This window comes from Bombina bombina, chromosome 7, assembly GCF_027579735.1.
Source record: "Bombina bombina isolate aBomBom1 chromosome 7, aBomBom1.pri, whole genome shotgun sequence".
In the NCBI taxonomy this organism is placed as follows: Eukaryota; Metazoa; Chordata; class Amphibia; order Anura; family Bombinatoridae; genus Bombina; species Bombina bombina.
Genome location: NC_069505.1, coordinates 42,591,914 through 42,609,005, shown reverse-complemented (window position 1 = coordinate 42,609,005; position 17,092 = coordinate 42,591,914). Strand labels below are relative to the sequence as shown.

Genomic DNA, 17,092 nt, shown 5'->3' with positions numbered 1-17,092 from the left:
TCATTACTGCCCCTTTAATTCCCAAACTGTCACTGCTGACCAAAAAAATGAAAAGCACAGTGGAGCTTTACATTGGTGTTAGTGTTTATCAACTATATCAAAGTCAGTAATGATTTAAATCCCATACAAGTAAGGGTAATAGGGAGGAGGGTAAATTAAAATCACCATTTAAACATAGGTGCTCAAAGGCTGCCTCCTACCTGCAAGCTTCCGGGAAAAATACCCTTTCAGACGATTTCTTTCTATGGTCCCTAATATCTATAATCATTCATATTGACTAGGCATACATTCAACGGCACACACTGTGATCCTTAAAGGGACATTAAAACCAAAAAATCTCATTTAGATAGAGAATACAATTTTTAAAAAGTTTGCAATTTACTTCTATTATCAAAATGCTTTTTTTCTCATGTTATTCTTTGTTGAAGGGATACCTAGGTAGGTAGCGTGCACATGCCTGAAGCGCTACATGACAGGAAATAGTGCTGCCATCTAGTGATCTTGCTAATGTATAAATAACATTGTTGCAAAACTGCTGCCATATAGAGCTGCAGACATGTGCACACTCATAAGCTTTACTGCTTTTCAACAAAGGATAACAAGAAAACGAAGACAATTTGATAACAGAAGTAAATTGGAAAGTTGGAAAGTTGTTTAAAATTGTATGTTCTATTTGAATCATGAAAAAAATTTTGGGTTTTATGTCCCTTTAAATCATTTGTATCTTTGCTACTTAATTCAAACTAGCAACAAGTAAGGTAATACAACTGGCACTCTCAATTCACACAACACCGCTAGTAAGGCTCCGCCCACCGATGTGTTTTGTCATGTGAGTGACTTAGTCAGGTTAAAGGGGACAAAGTCACTCACGTGACGAAACACAAAAAATCTCTGGCACAATAAGTAATTTTTTTGACAATATCTATAGTTAATGAAATAAGCAGAACCAAAGGATTTTTAAAAGTCAAGTAGCATATTTTATTGTTTTTTGTTTTTTCTTCCTTAAAATAAAATTTTTATTTTATATAAATCTACAACTAATTTTTTACAATATACATCAGGGTTGTTTACTATGCTATTCCAAGGGAAAATACTGGGAACATTACGTTTGCCAGATATTTAATTTTTTTGCTGCAAAGGGATTTTAAGAATTAATTTTAGCAATAAAATCATAGATTTCATTAATAAAATTGACTATATACAAACAACTTTGAAATATCAAACAAGACAAAAACACAACAAAAATATAGTATATACATACATTTAGAAGAATATCAGCTGATCTATTATGAAGGCAGATTAAAAAAAAAAAAAAAAAAAAAAAAAAGACAGCTATATAATTTTATTGGTTAACAAGAAGTGCCAAGGAAAGCTTAATGGTGTCACTGTAAAACGCTCCCTCGTTGTCCCCTCCTCCAAAAATGAGTAATTCCCGTGGGGGGGTCTCCTCATTTTCATCATTTGCACCTGTGAGCGGAAGCATGGAGTGACCGGCGCGGGGAGAACAAGGCAGAGAACTGTGAATAAGGGATGTCCAAGTCTTTGTGCCTAGAAGTATACAAGAAAATTATATATATAGCAAAATTGAATGAGTTAAAAATTTTGACTAGTAACTTTTTTTGACAAGATGTTTGATTTGAAGTTACCTATGTTAAAAATGTATGTGTCACTTAGGGCCTTGTTCCCATCATACCCTCCATGAATCAGGAAACTGAAGTCTGAAATAGGAGCAGCAGTGTGCCAGCTAAGGAGGAGAAGAAAAAAAAAACACACAACATAAGAAAAAGCTTAAACAAGTCTTCTAGCTAATAACGTGTTTACTTAAAGCAACATCCCAACCAAAACTGAAATTCACGTCACTGCATTAGACCTGTACATTTGTTATTTATGCTCAAACAAATCACAAGCATAGCCGTAAATTGCATTATTTGGTTTGTTCCGAAAGCAGACAAAAATGCTTCTAGTTATCGTTACAGTAAACAATAAAACCAGTTACAAACATTGTGCATCAATTATATATTTCTGTGCAAGATTTTTTTATAACATTGGTGAAAAACAATTACCATAAAATTCCCCCTATACAAACTTCATCCGACCATCCCCAAGTCAGAAGGGTTTTGTTCCTGAAACCCCCAGGAGGTTCCTATAGCAAGCAGCATGGATACAACCAAGTCACTGAAAATTAGGTGCATTCCTGTAATTTTACATAATTTACTGCATGAAAAATTAAAATATCTGTTCATACATTAATACTCTATGCTGCTATAAATTGAAACTTTCAATCTGCATTGCTTACTGACACTTTAAAGCTATCACTGCTTTCAGTGAGCGCTTTTATTGTGCGCATGCACTTTATGACCAATTTAATGAGCACACCAAACAGCTGATTTTACTGACCAACCAGCTAAAATTTAAAGTAAATGTAAAGTTTTATGAATGACCCTTTTTTAAAAATACTATTAAAAACAGGGGCACTTTTATTTATTAAACTTTACATTGCAGCATATTTTTAAAAATACTTAACTTTTTCTTTAGCAAAATCGGGACCTGTGGTTCCCCGTCCGCAGCTACTCTGTACTTACCTCAGCAATGACGAAACCGGCTTCCTCCAATTCATGGCGTGCACCACAGAGTGTCCAACTTGTGAGGCCACACAATGATTGGAGGAAGCCGGTTTCGTCATTGCTGTACAGAGGAGCTGCGGGCAGAGGATCGCCGGTCCAGGTAGCTTAAAAAAAAAAAAAAAAAAAAGTAAGTATTTAAAAAAAACATTGCAATGTAAAGTTTAATGAATAAAAGTGCAATTTATGTAGGGCGATTAGCAATTCATCTTTAAAAGCTCCTTATTTAATTTATTATAATTACCTTATTTTCTTTATGAACACTAATTTATGCTCCTCTAATAACCCTCCTTGCTGGTCAGATATCACTACAGCTACGATCCGTTATTCAGAGTTTCTCGGGTGGGGGGGTTGACCGATTATAAAACACCTTAATTCTTGTGAAAGAAATGATCTTGCACACAAAAAAAAGAGCCAATCGGGATCAGTCACATGTAGCCATAAACCATCATAGTCCTGCTTAAGAACTACAGTGCTTGGGGCTCCCAAGTAATACTTTACCTATGTGTTTAACGCTTGTGTGAATGTTAACCAATAATGCAAATTAACATTGTTTGTCTTACTAACAAATTAGTACGTCATTTTTAAATGTCCCCTTTATGTTTCTGTTGTGTAATCAAGCAGCAGTCCCTGATATACCGGTTGTCTAAAACTGAGATGCTATTGTCTTTTTTTTTTAATTTACAGCATACGATTGGGAAGACGAGCAATTATGTAAATAAAACAAACAGCCTTGCAGGGCAAACCTATATATTCATACTTCTATTGTCTATATAAATCATTTTATTTACTTACCAGCGAGGAATAGGAGAGGTACCCTTAACCTCAACAGCGGAGAACTCCATTAGGCCTGGTGGGATAATAGGAGAGATGTAAGTGAGAAACAGTAGCAGAGGATATAGAAAATATCTGAGGAAGCCCACACAGAAATACAGTGGAATTTCTTCCTTCCGGGGCCAACACTCCCTTTAATTATATTTTGCATTGAGAAAAGAAAAGGTTTCTACATAGTCAAAGCGAAACATAAGTTTTTTGCTCCTCAAGAGAAAGTCGTGTCTGCAGCAGGAATAAAAAATTAAAAAGGGACATTGTACACATTTATACAGCCCATATGTGAGTGTTTTGTAACAATGTATAGTTTTGCTTATTTTTAAATAACATTGTGCTGATTTTCAGACTCCTAACCAAGCCCCACAGTGTCAGATGTATACTGATGTCTACAGACTCCTGCTTGCTCATGTTTGTATAATCTGTCTTGTATGCAGGGGGTAGTGTCTGCTGTTTCTGCTTTCCCTGTGCCTTTCAGTGGGTGTCCCAGCCGAACCTCATCAACAGAGATAAATTGGGAGCTTCTATGTAAGTTTTAAGTAAAATGTTTTACATGGGATGTTTATAGCAGTATCTGTGCATATTCCTTGTTATAGTAGTGTATTACATGCAGTTATATGAAAATTGGTGTGCACCATCCCTATAAGCTCTATGCATTGCACATCTAGAAACTTGTCCTCTTAGAAATCTCAAGCACATTATTTTGTTTATATAATAAACAAATAAGAAAACATTAAAGAGACAACTATAAATATACATTTTTTCCCCTCTCATTATCCATATAGAACATACAATTAAAAAACAAACAAAAAAAAAACCCATAATTTATGCTTACCTGATAAAATGTATTTCTTTCTGGATATGGTGAGTCCACGGAATCAATTACTAGTGGGAATATCACTCCTGGCTAGCAGGAGGCGGCAAAGAGCACCACAGCAAAGCTGCTATATATGTCACTTCCCTTACCCATAACCTCCAGTCATTCAGCCGAAGGGAAAATGGAAAAAAGATAACACAAAGGTGTGGAGGTGCCTGAGGTTTTAGTTAAAAATAACTGTCTTAAAATAAAGGGTGGGTCGTGGACTCGCCATATCTGGAAAGAAACACAATTTATCAGGTAAGCATAAATTATGTTCTCTTTCCTAAGATCTAGTAAGTCCAAGGAATCATCAATTGCTACAGGAAACAGATGATTAGGGAGGGACAAGACAGGTAACCTAAACAGAAGGCACCACTGCATGAAGAACCTTTTTCCCAAAAGAAGCCTCAACTGAGACAAAAATATTGATTTTGGAAAAAGTATGCAGAGAGGACCAAGTTGCAGCCTTGCAAATCTGTTCTACAGAAACTTCCTTCTTGAAAGCCCAAGAAGGGACAGCACTAGTGAAATGAGCTGAAATTCTCTCATGAGGCTGCTGTCCAGCAGTCTCATAAACCAAACGCATTATACTACAGAACCAAAAAGAAAGAGAAGTAGCTGAAGCTCTCTGACCTTTGTTTCCCCGAGAAACAAACAGCAAACTGGCGAAAAACAGAATTTATGTTTACCTGATAAATTACTTTCTCCAACGGTGTGTCCGGTCCACGGCGTCATCCTTACTTGTGGGATATTCTCTTCCCCAACAGGAAATGGCAAAGAGCCCAGCAAAGCTGGTCACATGATCCCTCCTAGGCTCCGCCTTCCCCAGTCATTCGACCGACGTAAAGGAGGAATATTTGCATAGGAGAAATCATATGATACCGTGGTGACTGTAGTTAAAGAAAATAAATTATCAGACCTGATTAAAAAACCAGGGCGGGCCGTGGACCGGACACACCGTTGGAGAAAGTAATTTATCAGGTAAACATAAATTCTGTTTTCTCCAACATAGGTGTGTCCGGTCCACGGCGTCATCCTTACTTGTGGGAACCAATACCAAAGCTTTAGGACACGGATGAAGGGAGGGAGCAAATCAGGTCACCTAGATGGAAGGCACCACGGCTTGCAAAACCTTTCTCCCAAAAATAGCCTCAGAAGAAGCAAAAGTATCAAATTTGTAAAATTTAGTAAAAGTGTGCAGTGAAGACCAAGTCGCTGCCTTACATATCTGATCAACAGAAGCCTCGTTCTTGAAGGCCCATGTGGAAGCCACAGCCCTAGTGGAATGAGCTGTGATTCTTTCAGGAGGCTGCCGTCCGGCAGTCTCGTAAGCCAATCTGATGATGCTTTTAAGCCAAAAGGAGAGAGAGGTAGAAGTTGCTTTTTGACCTCTCCTTTTACCAGAATAAACAACAAACAAGGAAGATGTTTGTCTAAAATCCTTTGTAGCATCTAAATAGAATTTTAAAGCACGAACTACATCCAAATTGTGCAACAAACGTTCCTTCTTTGAAACTGGATTCGGACACAAAGAAGGCACGACTATCTCCTGGTTAATGTTTGTGTTAGAAACAACTTTCGGAAGAAAACCAGGTTTAGTACGCAAAACCACCTTATCTGCATGGAACACCAGATAAGGAGGAGAACACTGCAGAGCAGATAATTCTGAAACTCTTCTAGCAGAAGAAATTGCAACCAAAAACAAAACTTTCCAAGATAATAACTTAATATCAACGGAATGTAAGGGTTCAAACGGAACCCCCTGAAGAACTGAAAGAACTAAATTGAGACTCCAAGGAGGAGTCAAAGGTTTGTAAACAGGCTTGATTCTAACCAGAGCCTGAACAAAGGCTTGAACATCTGGCACAGCTGCCAGCTTTTGTGAAGTAACACAGATAAGGCAGAAATCTGTCCCTTCAAAGAACTTGCAGATAATCCTTTCTCCAAACCTTCTTGAAGAAAGGATAGAATCTTAGGAATTTTTATCTTGTCCCAAGGGAATCCTTTAGATTCACACCAACAGATATATTTTTTCCATATTTTGTGGTAGATTTTTCTAGTTACAGGCTTTCTGGCCTGAACAAGAGTATCAATGACAGAATCTGAGAACCCTCGCTTTGATAAGATCAAGCGTTCAATCTCCAGGCAGTCAGTTGGAGTGAGACCAGATTCGGATGTTCGAACGGACCTTGAACAAGAAGGTCCCGTCTCAAAGGTAGCTTCCATGGTGGAGCCGATGACATATTCACCAGGTCTGCATACCAAGTCCTGCGTGGCCACGCAGGAGCTATCAAGATCACCGATGCCCTCTCCTGATTGATCCTGGCTACCAGCCTGGGGATGAGAGGAAACGGCGGGAATACATAAGCTAGTTTGAAGGTCCAAGGTGCTACTAGTGCATCTACTAGAGTCGCCTTGGGATCCCTGGATCTGGACCCGTAGCAAGGAACCTTGAAGTTCTGACGAGAGGCCATCAGATCCATGTCTGGAATGCCCCACAACTGAGTAATTTGGGCAAAGATTTCCGGATGGAGTTCCCACTCCCCCGGATGAAATGTCTGACGACTCAGAAAATCCGCTTCCCAATTTTCCACTCCTGGGATGTGGATTGCAGACAAGTGGCAGGAGTGAGTCTCCGCCCATTGAATGATTTTGGTCACTTCTTCCATCGCCAGGGAACTCCTTGTTCCCCCCTGATGGTTGATGTACGCAACAGTCGTCATGTTGTCTGATTGAAACCGTATGAATTTGGCCTTTGCTAGCTGAGGCCAAGCCTTGAGAGCATTGAACATCGCTCTCAGTTCCAGAATATTTATCGGGAGAAGAGATTCTTCCCGAGACCAAAGACCCTGAGCTTTCAGGGGTCCCCAGACCGCGCCCCAGCCCACCAGACTGGCGTCGGTCGTGACAATGACCCACTCTGGTCTGCGGAAGCTCATCCCCTGTGACAGGTTGTCCAGGGACAGCCACCAACTGAGTGAATCTCTGGTCCTCTGATCTACTTGTATCGTCGGAGACAAGTCTGTATAATCCCCATTCCACTGACTGAGCATGCACAGTTGTAATGGTCTTAGATGAATTCGCGCAAAAGGAACTATGTCCATTGCCGCTACCATCAAACCTATTACTTCCATGCACTGCGCTATGGAAGGAAGAGGAACAGAATGAAGTACTTGACAAGAGTTTAGAAGTTTTGATTTTCTGGCCTCTGTCAGAAAAATCCTCATTTCTAAGGAGTCAATTATTGTTCCCAAGAAGGGAACCCTTGTTGACGGAGATAGAGAACTTTTTTCTACGTTCACTTTCCACCCGTGAGATCTGAGAAAGGCCAGGACAATGTCCGTGTGAGCCTTTACCAAAAAACTCTAAGCCATCTCCGTGGAGATGTTGCCTTTACAACGGCAAAGAGAATGACTGGGGAAGGCGGAGCCTAGGAGGGATCATGTGACCAGCTTTGCTGGGCTCTTTGCCATTTCCTGTTGGGGAAGAGAATATCCCACAAGTAAGGATGACGCCGTGGACCGGACACACCTATGTTGGAGAAATCCCTAGTCGCCTGTAGCAAAAAAGACAAATGCAGAAAACATAATTTATGTAAGAACTTACCTGATAAATTCATTTCTTTCATATTAGCAAGAGTCCATGAGCTAGTGACGTATGGGATATACATTCCTACCAGGAGGGGCAAAGTTTCCCAAACCTCAAAATGCCTATAAATACACCCCTCACCACACCCACAATTCAGTTTAACGAATAGCCAAGAAGTGGGGTGATAAAAAAAGTGCGAAAGCATATAAAATAAGGAATTGGAATAATTGTGCTTTATACAAAAAAATCATAACCACCACAAAAAAGGGCGGGCCTCATGGACTCTTGCTAATATGAAAGAAATGAATTTATCAGGTAAGTTCTTACATAAATTATGTTTTCTTTCATGTAATTAGCAAGAGTCCATGAGCTAGTGACGTATGGGATAATGATTACCCAAGATGTGGATCTTTCCACACAAGAGTCACTAGAGAGGGAGGGATAAAATAAAGACAGCCAATTCCTGCTGAAAATAATCCACAGCCAAAATAAAGTTTAATGAAAAACATAAGCAGAAGATTCAAACTGAAACCGCTGCCTGAAGTACTTTTCTACCAAAAACTGCTTCAGAAGAAGAAAATACATCAAAATGGTAGAATTTAGTAAAAGTATGCAAAGAGGACCAAGTTGCTGCTTTGCAAATCTGATCAACCGAAGCTTCATTCCTAAACGCCCAGGAAGTAGAAACTGACCTAGTAGAATTAGCTGTAATCCTTTGAGGCGGAGTTTTACCCGACTCAACATAGGCAAGATGAATTAAAGATTTCAACCAAGATGCCAAAGAAATGGCAGAAGCTTTCTGGCCTTTTCTAGAACCGGAAAAGATGACAAATAGACTAGAAGTCTTTCGGAAAGATTTAGTAGCTTCAACATAATATTTCAAAGCTCTAACAACATCCAAAGAATGCAACGATTTCTCCTTAGAATTCTTAGGATTAGGACATAATGAAGGAACCACAATTTCTCTACTAATGTTGTTGGAATTCACAACTTTAGGTAAAAATTCAAAAGAAGTTCGCAACACTGCCTTATCCTGATGAAAAATCAGAAAAGGAGACTCACAAGAAAGAGCAGATAATTCAGAAACCCTTCTGGCAGAAGAGATGGCCAAAAGGAACAAAACTTTCCAAGAAAGTAATTTAATGTCCAATGAATGCATAGGTTCAAATGGAGGAGCTTGAAGAACCCCCAGAACCAAATTCAAACTCCAAGGAGGAGAAATTGACTTAATGACAGGTTTTATACGAACCAAAGCTTGTACAAAACAATGAATATCAGGAAGAATAGCAATCTTTCTGTGAAAAAGAACAGAAAGAGCAGAGATTTGTCCTTTCAAGGAACTTGCGGACAAACCCTTATCTAAACCATCCTGAAGAAACTGTAATATTCTCGGTATTCTAAAAGAATGCCAAGAAAAATGATGAGAAAGACACCAAGAAATATAAGTCTTCCAGACTCTATAATATATCTCTCTAGATACAGATTTACGAACCTGTAACATAGTATTAATCACATTCTTTGACCAAGAATCAAGCGTTCAATCTCCATACCTTTAAATTTAAGGATTTGAGATCCTGATGGAAAAAAGGACCTTGAGACAGAAGGTCTGGTCTTAATGGAAGAGTCCACGGTTGGCAAGAGGCCATCCGGACAAGATCCGCATACCAAAACCTGTGAGGCCATGCCGGAGCTACCAGCAGAACGAGCATTCCTTCAGAATCTTGGAGATTACTCTTGGAAGAAGAACTAGAGGCGGAAAGATATAGGCAGGATGATACTTCCAAGGAAGTGATAATGCATCCACTGCCTCCGCCTGAGGATCCCGGGATCTGGACCTGGGAAGTCTCTTGTTAGATGAGACGCCATCAGATCTATTTCTGGAAGTTCCCACATTTGAACAATTTGAAGAAATACCTCTGGGTGAAGAGACCATTCGCCCGGATGCAACGTTTGGCGACTGAGATAATCCGCTTCCCAATTGTCTATACCTGGGATATGAACCGCAGAGATTAGACAGGAGCTGGATTCCGCCCAAACCAAAATTCGAGATACTTCTTTCATAGCCAGAGGACTGTGAGTCCCTCCTTGATGATTGATGTATGCCACAGTTGTGACATTGTCTGTCTGAAAACAAATGAACGATTCTCTCTTCAGAAGAGGCCAAAACTGAAGAGCTCTGAAAATTGCACGGAGTTCCAAAATATTGATTGGTAATCTCACCTCCTGAGATTCCCAAACTCCTTGTGCCGTCAGAGATCCCCACACAGCTCCCCAACCTGTGAGACTTGCATCTGTTGAAATTACAGTCCAGGTCGGAAGCACAAAAGAAGCCCCCTGAATTAAACGATGGTGATCTGTCCACCACGTTAGAGAGTGTCGAACAATCGGTTTTAAAGATATTAATTGAGATATCTTTGTGTAATCCTTGGACCATTGATTCAGCATACAGAGCTGAAGAGGTCGCATGTGAAAACGAGCAAAGGGGATCGCGTCCGATGCAGCAGTCATAAGACCTAGAATTTCCATGCATAAGGCTACCGAAGGGAATGATTGTGACTGAAGGTTTCGACAAGCTGCAATCAATTTTAGACGTCTCTTGTCTGTTAAAGACAGAGTCATGGACACTGAATCTATCTGGAAACCCAGAACGGTTACCCTTGTCTGAGGAATCAATGAACTTTTTGGTAAATTGATCCTCCAACCATGATCTTGAAGAAACAACACAAGTCGATTCGTATGAGATTCTGCTAAATGTAAAGACTGAGCAAGTACCAAGATATCGTCCAAATAAGGAAATACCACAATACCCTGTTCTCTGATTACAGACAGAAGGGCACCGAGAACCTTTGAAAAAATTCTTGGAGCTGTAGCTAGGCCAAACGGTAGAGCCACAAACTGGTAATGCTTGTCCAGAAAAGAGAATCTCAGGAACTGATAGTGATCTGGATGAATCGGAATATGCAGATATGCATCCTGTAAATCTATTGTGGCCATATAATTCCCTTGCTGAACAAAGGGCAAGATAGTCCTTACAGTTACCATCTTGAACGTTGGTATCCTTACATAATGATTCAATATTTTTAGATCCAGAACTGGTCTGAAGGAATTCTCCTTCTTTGGTACAATGAAGAGATTTGAATAAAACCCCATCCCCTGTTCCGGAACTGGAACTGGCATAATTACTCCAGCCAACTCTAGATCTGAAACAATTCAGAAATGCTTGAGCTTTCACTGGATTTACTGGGACACTGGAAAGAAAAAATCTCTTTGCAGGAGGTCTCATCTTGAAACCAATTCTGTACCCTTCTGAAACAATGTTCTGAATCCAAAGATTGTGAACAGAATTGATCCAAATTTCTTTGAAAAAACGTAACCTGCCCCCTACCAGCTGAGCTGGAATGAGGGCCACACCTTCATGTGGACTTAGAAGCAGGCTTTGCCTTTCTAGCAGGCTTGGATTTATTCCAGACTGGAGATGGTTTCCAAACTGAAACTGCTCCTGAGGACGAAGGATCAGGCTTTTGTTCTTTGTTGAAACGAAAGGAACGAAAACGATTATTAGCCCTGTTTTTACCTTTAGATTTTTTATCCTGTGGTAAAAAAAGTTCCTTTCCCACCAGTAACAGTTGAGATAATAGAATCCAACTGAGAACCAAATAATTTGTTACCCTGGAAAGAAATGGAAAGTAAAGTTGATTTAGAAGCCATATCAGCATTCCAAGTCTTAAGCCATAAAGCTCTTCTAGCTAAAATAGCTAGAGACATAAACCTGACATCAACTCTAATAATATCAAAAATGGCATCACAAATAAAATTATTAGCATGCTGAAGAAGAATAATAATATCATGAGAATCATGATTTGCTACTTGTTGCGCTAAAGTTTCCAACCAAAAAGTTGAAGCTGCAGCAACATCAGCTAATGATATAGCAGGCCTAAGAAGATTACCTGAACACAGATAAGCTTTTCTTAGAAAGGATTCAATTTTCCTATCTAAAGGATCTTTAAACGAAGTACCATCTGACGTAGGAATGGTAGTACGTTTAGCAAGGGTAGAAATAGCCCCATCAACTTTAGGGATTTTGTCCCAAAATTCTAACCTGTCAGACGGTACAGGATATAATTGCTTAAAACGTTTAGAAGGAGTAAATGAATTACCCAATTTATCCCATTCTTTGGAAATTACTGCAGAAATAGCATTAGGAACAGGAAAAACTTCTGGAATAACCACAGGAGATTTAAATACCTTATCTAAACGTTTAGAATTAGTATCAAGAGGACCAGAATCCTCTATTTCTAAAGCAATTAATACTTCTTTAAGTAAAGAACGAATAAATTCCATTTTAAATAAATATGAGGATTTATCAGCATCAATCTCTGAAACAGAATCCTCTGAACCAGAAGAGTCATCAGAATGATGATGTTCATTTAAAAATTCATCTGTAGGGAGAGAAGTTTTAAAAGATTTTTTACGTTTACTAGAAGGAGAAATAACAGACATAGCCTTCTTGATGGATTCAGAAACAAAATCTCTTATGTTATCAGGAACATTCTGCACCTTAGATGTTGAAGGAACTGCAACAGACAATGGTACATTACTAAAGGAAATATTATCTGCATTAACAAGTTTGTCATGACAATTAATACAAACAGCCGGAGGAATAGCTACCAAAAGTTTACAGCAGATACACTTAGCTTTGGTAGATCCAGCACTAGACAGCGATTTTCCTGTAGTATCTTCTGACTCCGATGCAACGTGAGACATCTTGCAATATGTAAGAGAAAAAACAACATATAAAGCAAAATAGATCAAATTCCTTATATGACAGTTTCAGGAATGGGAAAAAATGCCAAAGAACAAGCTTCTAGCAACCAGAAGCAATGAAAAATGAGACTTAAATAATGTGGAGACAAAAGCGACGCCCATATTTTTTAGCGCCAAATCCACATTATTTGGCGCCTAATGCTTTTGGCGCCAAAATGACGCCACATCCGGAACGCCGACATCTTTGGCACGTATGACGCAGGAAACGGAAAATAATTTTTGCGCCAAAAAAGTCCCCGCCAAGAATGACGCAATAAAATGAAGCATTTTCAGCCCCCGCGAGCCTAACAGCCCACAGGGAAAAAAGAGTCAAATTTTTGAAGGTAAGAAAAAATGAATAATTCAAATGCATAATCCCAAATATGAAACTGACTGTCTGAAAAATAAGGAAAGTTGAACATTCTGAGTCAAGGCAAATAAATGTTTGAATACATATATTTAGAACTTTATAAACAAAGTGCCCAACCATAGCTTAGAGTGTAGCAGAAAAACAGAATTTATGTTTACCTGATAAATTACTTTCTCCAACGGTGTGTCCGGTCCACGGCGTCATCCTTACTTGTGGGATATTCTCTTCCCCAACAGGAAATGGCAAAGAGCCCAGCAAAGCTGGTCACATGATCCCTCCTAGCCTCCGCCTTCCCCAGTCATTCGACCGACGTAAAGGAGGAATATTTGCATAGGAGAAACCATATGATACCGTGGTGACTGTAGTTAAAGAAAATAAATTATCAGACCTGATTAAAAAACCAGGGCGGGCCGTGGACCGGACACACCGTTGGAGAAAGTAATTTATCAGGTAAACATAAATTCTGTTTTCTCCAACATAGGTGTGTCCGGTCCACGGCGTCATCCTTACTTGTGGGAACCAATACCAAAGCTTTAGGACACGGATGAAGGGAGGGAGCAAATCAGGTCACCTAGATGGAAGGCACTACGGCTTGCAAAACCTCTCTCCCAAAAATAGCCTCAGAAGAAGCAAAAGTATCAAACTTGTAAAATTTAGTAAAAGTGTGCAGTGAAGACCAAGTCGCTGCCTTACATATCTGATCAACAGAAGCCTCGTTCTTGAAGGCCCATGTGGAAGCTACAGCCCTAGTGGAATGAGCTGTGATTCTTTCAGGAGGCTGCCGTCCGGCAGTCTCATAAGCCAATCTGATGATGCTTTTAATCCAAAAAGAGAGAGAGGTAGAAGTTGCTTTTTGACCTCTCCTTTTACCAGAATAAACAAACAAGGAAGATGTTTGTCTAAAATCCTTTGTAGCATCTAAATAGAATTTTAGAGCACGAACAACATCCAAATTGTGCAACAAACGTTCCTTCTTTGAAACTGGATTCGGACACAAAGAAGGCACGACTATCTCCTGGTTAATGTTTTTGTTAGAAACAACTTTCGGAAGAAAACCAGGTTTAGTACGTAAAACCACCTTATCTGCATGGAACACCAGATAAGGAGGAGAACACTGCAGAGCAGATAATTCTGAAACTCTTCTAGCAGAAGAAATTGCAACCAAAAACAAAACTTTCCAAGATAATAACTTAATATCAACGGAATGTAAGGGTTCAAACGGAACCCCCTGAAGAACTGAAAGAACTAAATTGAGACTCCAAGGAGGAGTCAAAGGTTTGTAAACAGGCTTGATTCTAACCAGAGCCTGAACAAAGGCTTGAACATCTGGCACAGCTGCCAGCTTTTTGTGAAGTAACACAGACAAGGCAGAAATCTGTCCCTTCAAGGAACTTGCAGATAATCCTTTCTCCAAACCTTCTTGAAGAAAGGATAGAATCTTAGGAATTTTTACCTTGTCCCAAGGGAATCCTTTAGATTCACACCAACAGATATATTTTTTCCATATTTTGTGGTAAATTTTTCTAGTTACAGGCTTTCTGGCCTGAACAAGAGTATCAATGACAGAATCTGAGAACCCTCGCTTTGATAAGATCAAGCGTTCAATCTCCAAGCAGTCAGTTGGAGTGAGACCAGATTCGGATGTTCGAACGGACCTTGAACAAGAAGGTCTCGTCTCAAAGGTAGCTTCCATGGTGGAGCCGATGACATATTCACCAGGTCTGCATACCAAGTCCTGCGTGGCCACGCAGGAGCTATCAAGATCACCGATGCCCTCTCCTGATTGATCCTGGCTACCAGCCTGGGGATGAGAGGAAACGGCGGGAATACATAAGCTAGTTTGAAGGTCCAAGGTGCTGCTAGTGCATCTACTAGAGTCGCCTTGGGATCCCTGGATCTGGACCCGTAGCAAGGAACCTTGAAGTTCTGACGAGAGGCCATCAGATCCATGTCTGGAATGCCCCACAATTGAGTAATTTGGGCAAAGATTTCCGGATGGAGTTCCCACTCCCCCGGATGAAATGTCTGACGACTCAGAAAATCCGCTTCCCAATTTTCCACTCCTGGGATGTGGATTGCAGACAGGTGGCAGGAGTGAGTCTCCGCCCATTGAATGATTTTGGTCACTTCTTCCATCGCCAGGGAACTCCTTGTTCCCCCCTGATGGTTGATGTACGCAACAGTCGTCATGTTGTCTGATTGAAACCGTATGAACTTGGCCCTTGCTAGCTGAGGCCAAGCCTTGAGAGCATTGAATATCGCTCTCAGTTCCAGAATATTTATCGGGAGAAGAGATTCTTCCCGAGACCAAAGACCCTGAGCTTTCAGGGGTCCCCAGACCGCGCCCCAGCCCACCAGACTGGCGTCGGTCGTGACAATGACCCACTCTGGTCTGCGGAAGCTCATCCCCTGTGACAGGTTGTCCAGGGACAGCCACCAACGGAGTGAATCTCTGGTCCTCTGATCTACTTGTATCGTCGGAGACAAGTCTGTATAGTCCCCATTCCACTGACTGAGCATGCACAGTTGTAATGGTCTTAGATGAATTCGCGCAAAAGGAACTATGTCCATTGCCGCTACCATCAAACCTATTACTTCCATGCACTGCGCTATGGAAGGAAGAGGAACAGAATGAAGTATTTGACAAGAGTTTAGAAGTTTTGATTTTCTGGCCTCTGTCAGAAAAATCCTCATTTCTAAGGAGTCTATTATTGTTCCCAAGAAGGGAACCCTTGTTGACGGAGATAGAGAACTTTTTTCTACATTCACTTTCCACCCGTGAGATCTGAGAAAGGCCAGGACAATGTCCGTGTGAGCCTTTGCTTGAGGAAGGGACGACGCTTGAATCAGAATGTCGTCCAAGTAAGGTACTACTGCAATGCCCCTTGGTCTTAGCACCGCTAGAAGGGACCCTAGTACCTTTGTGAAAATCCTTGGAGCAGTGGCTAATCCGAACGGAAGTGCCACAAACTGGTAATGCTTGTCCAGGAATGCGAACCTTAGGAACCGATGATGTTCCTTGTGGATAGGAATATGTAGATACGCATCCTTTAAATCCACCGTGGTCATGAATTGACCTTCCTGGATGGAAGGAAGAATTGTTCGAATGGTTTCCATTTTGAACGATGGAACCTTGAGAAACTTGTTTAGGATCTTGAGATCTAAGATTGGTCTGAATGTTCCCTCTTTTTTGGGAACTACGAACAGATTGGAGTAGAACCCCATCCCTTGTTCTCCTAAAGGAACAGGATGAATCACTCCCATTTTTAACAGGTCTTCTACACAATGTAAGAATGCCTGTCTTTTTATGTGGTCTGAAGACAATTGAGACCTGTGGAACCTCCCCCTTGAATTCCAGAAGATAACCTTGGGAGACTATTTCTAGTGCCCAAGGATCCAGAACATCTCTTGCCCAAGCCTGAGCGAAGAGAGAGAGTCTGCCCCCCACCAGATCCGGTCCCGGATCGGGGGCCAACATCTCATGCTGTCTTGGTAGCAGTGGCAGGTTTCTTGGCCTGCTTTCCTTTGTTCCAGCCTTGCATTGGTCTCCAGGCTGGCTTGGCTTGAGAAGTATTACCCTCTTGCTTAGAGGACGTAGCACTTGGGGCTGGTCCGTTTCTGCAAAAGGGACGAAAATTAGGTTTATTTTTGGCCTTGAAAGACCTATCCTGAGGAAGGGCGTGGCCCTTGCCCCCAGTGATATCAGAGATAATCTCTTTCAAGTCATGGCCAAACAGCGTTTTCCCCTTGAAAGGAATGTTAAGCAATTTGTTCTTGGAAGACGCATCCGCTGACCAAGATTTTAACCAAAGCGCTCTGCGCGCCACAATAGCAAAACCAGAATTTTTCGCCGCTAACCTAGCCAATTGCAAAGTGGCGTCTAGGGTGAAAAAATTAGCCAATTTGAGAGCATGAATTCTGTCCATAATCTCCTCATAAGAAGAAGAATTATTATTGAGCGCCTTTTCTAGCTCATCGAACCAGAAACACGCTGCTGTAGTGACAGGAACAATGCATGAAATT

At 40.7% G+C, this 17,092-nt stretch overlaps 1 protein-coding gene across 1 annotated transcript in view; it reads right to left on the bottom strand.

Moving 5' to 3' along the window:
• Positions 1 to 954: 954 nt before the first annotated feature.
• Positions 955 to 17,092, bottom strand: part of LOC128665837 (rab9 effector protein with kelch motifs) — a 61,519-nt gene continuing 45,381 nt past the window's right edge. Inside the window, exons 9-11 of the mRNA XM_053720064.1 lie at positions 3,417 to 3,471; positions 1,647 to 1,744; positions 955 to 1,548 (exon numbers count right to left, since the gene is read on the bottom strand). Of these exons, the coding sequence (XP_053576039.1) occupies positions 1,343 to 1,548; positions 1,647 to 1,744; positions 3,417 to 3,471 (359 nt within the window). The 3' untranslated portion in view covers positions 955 to 1,342. The remainder of the gene's footprint in view (positions 1,549 to 1,646; positions 1,745 to 3,416; positions 3,472 to 17,092) is intronic.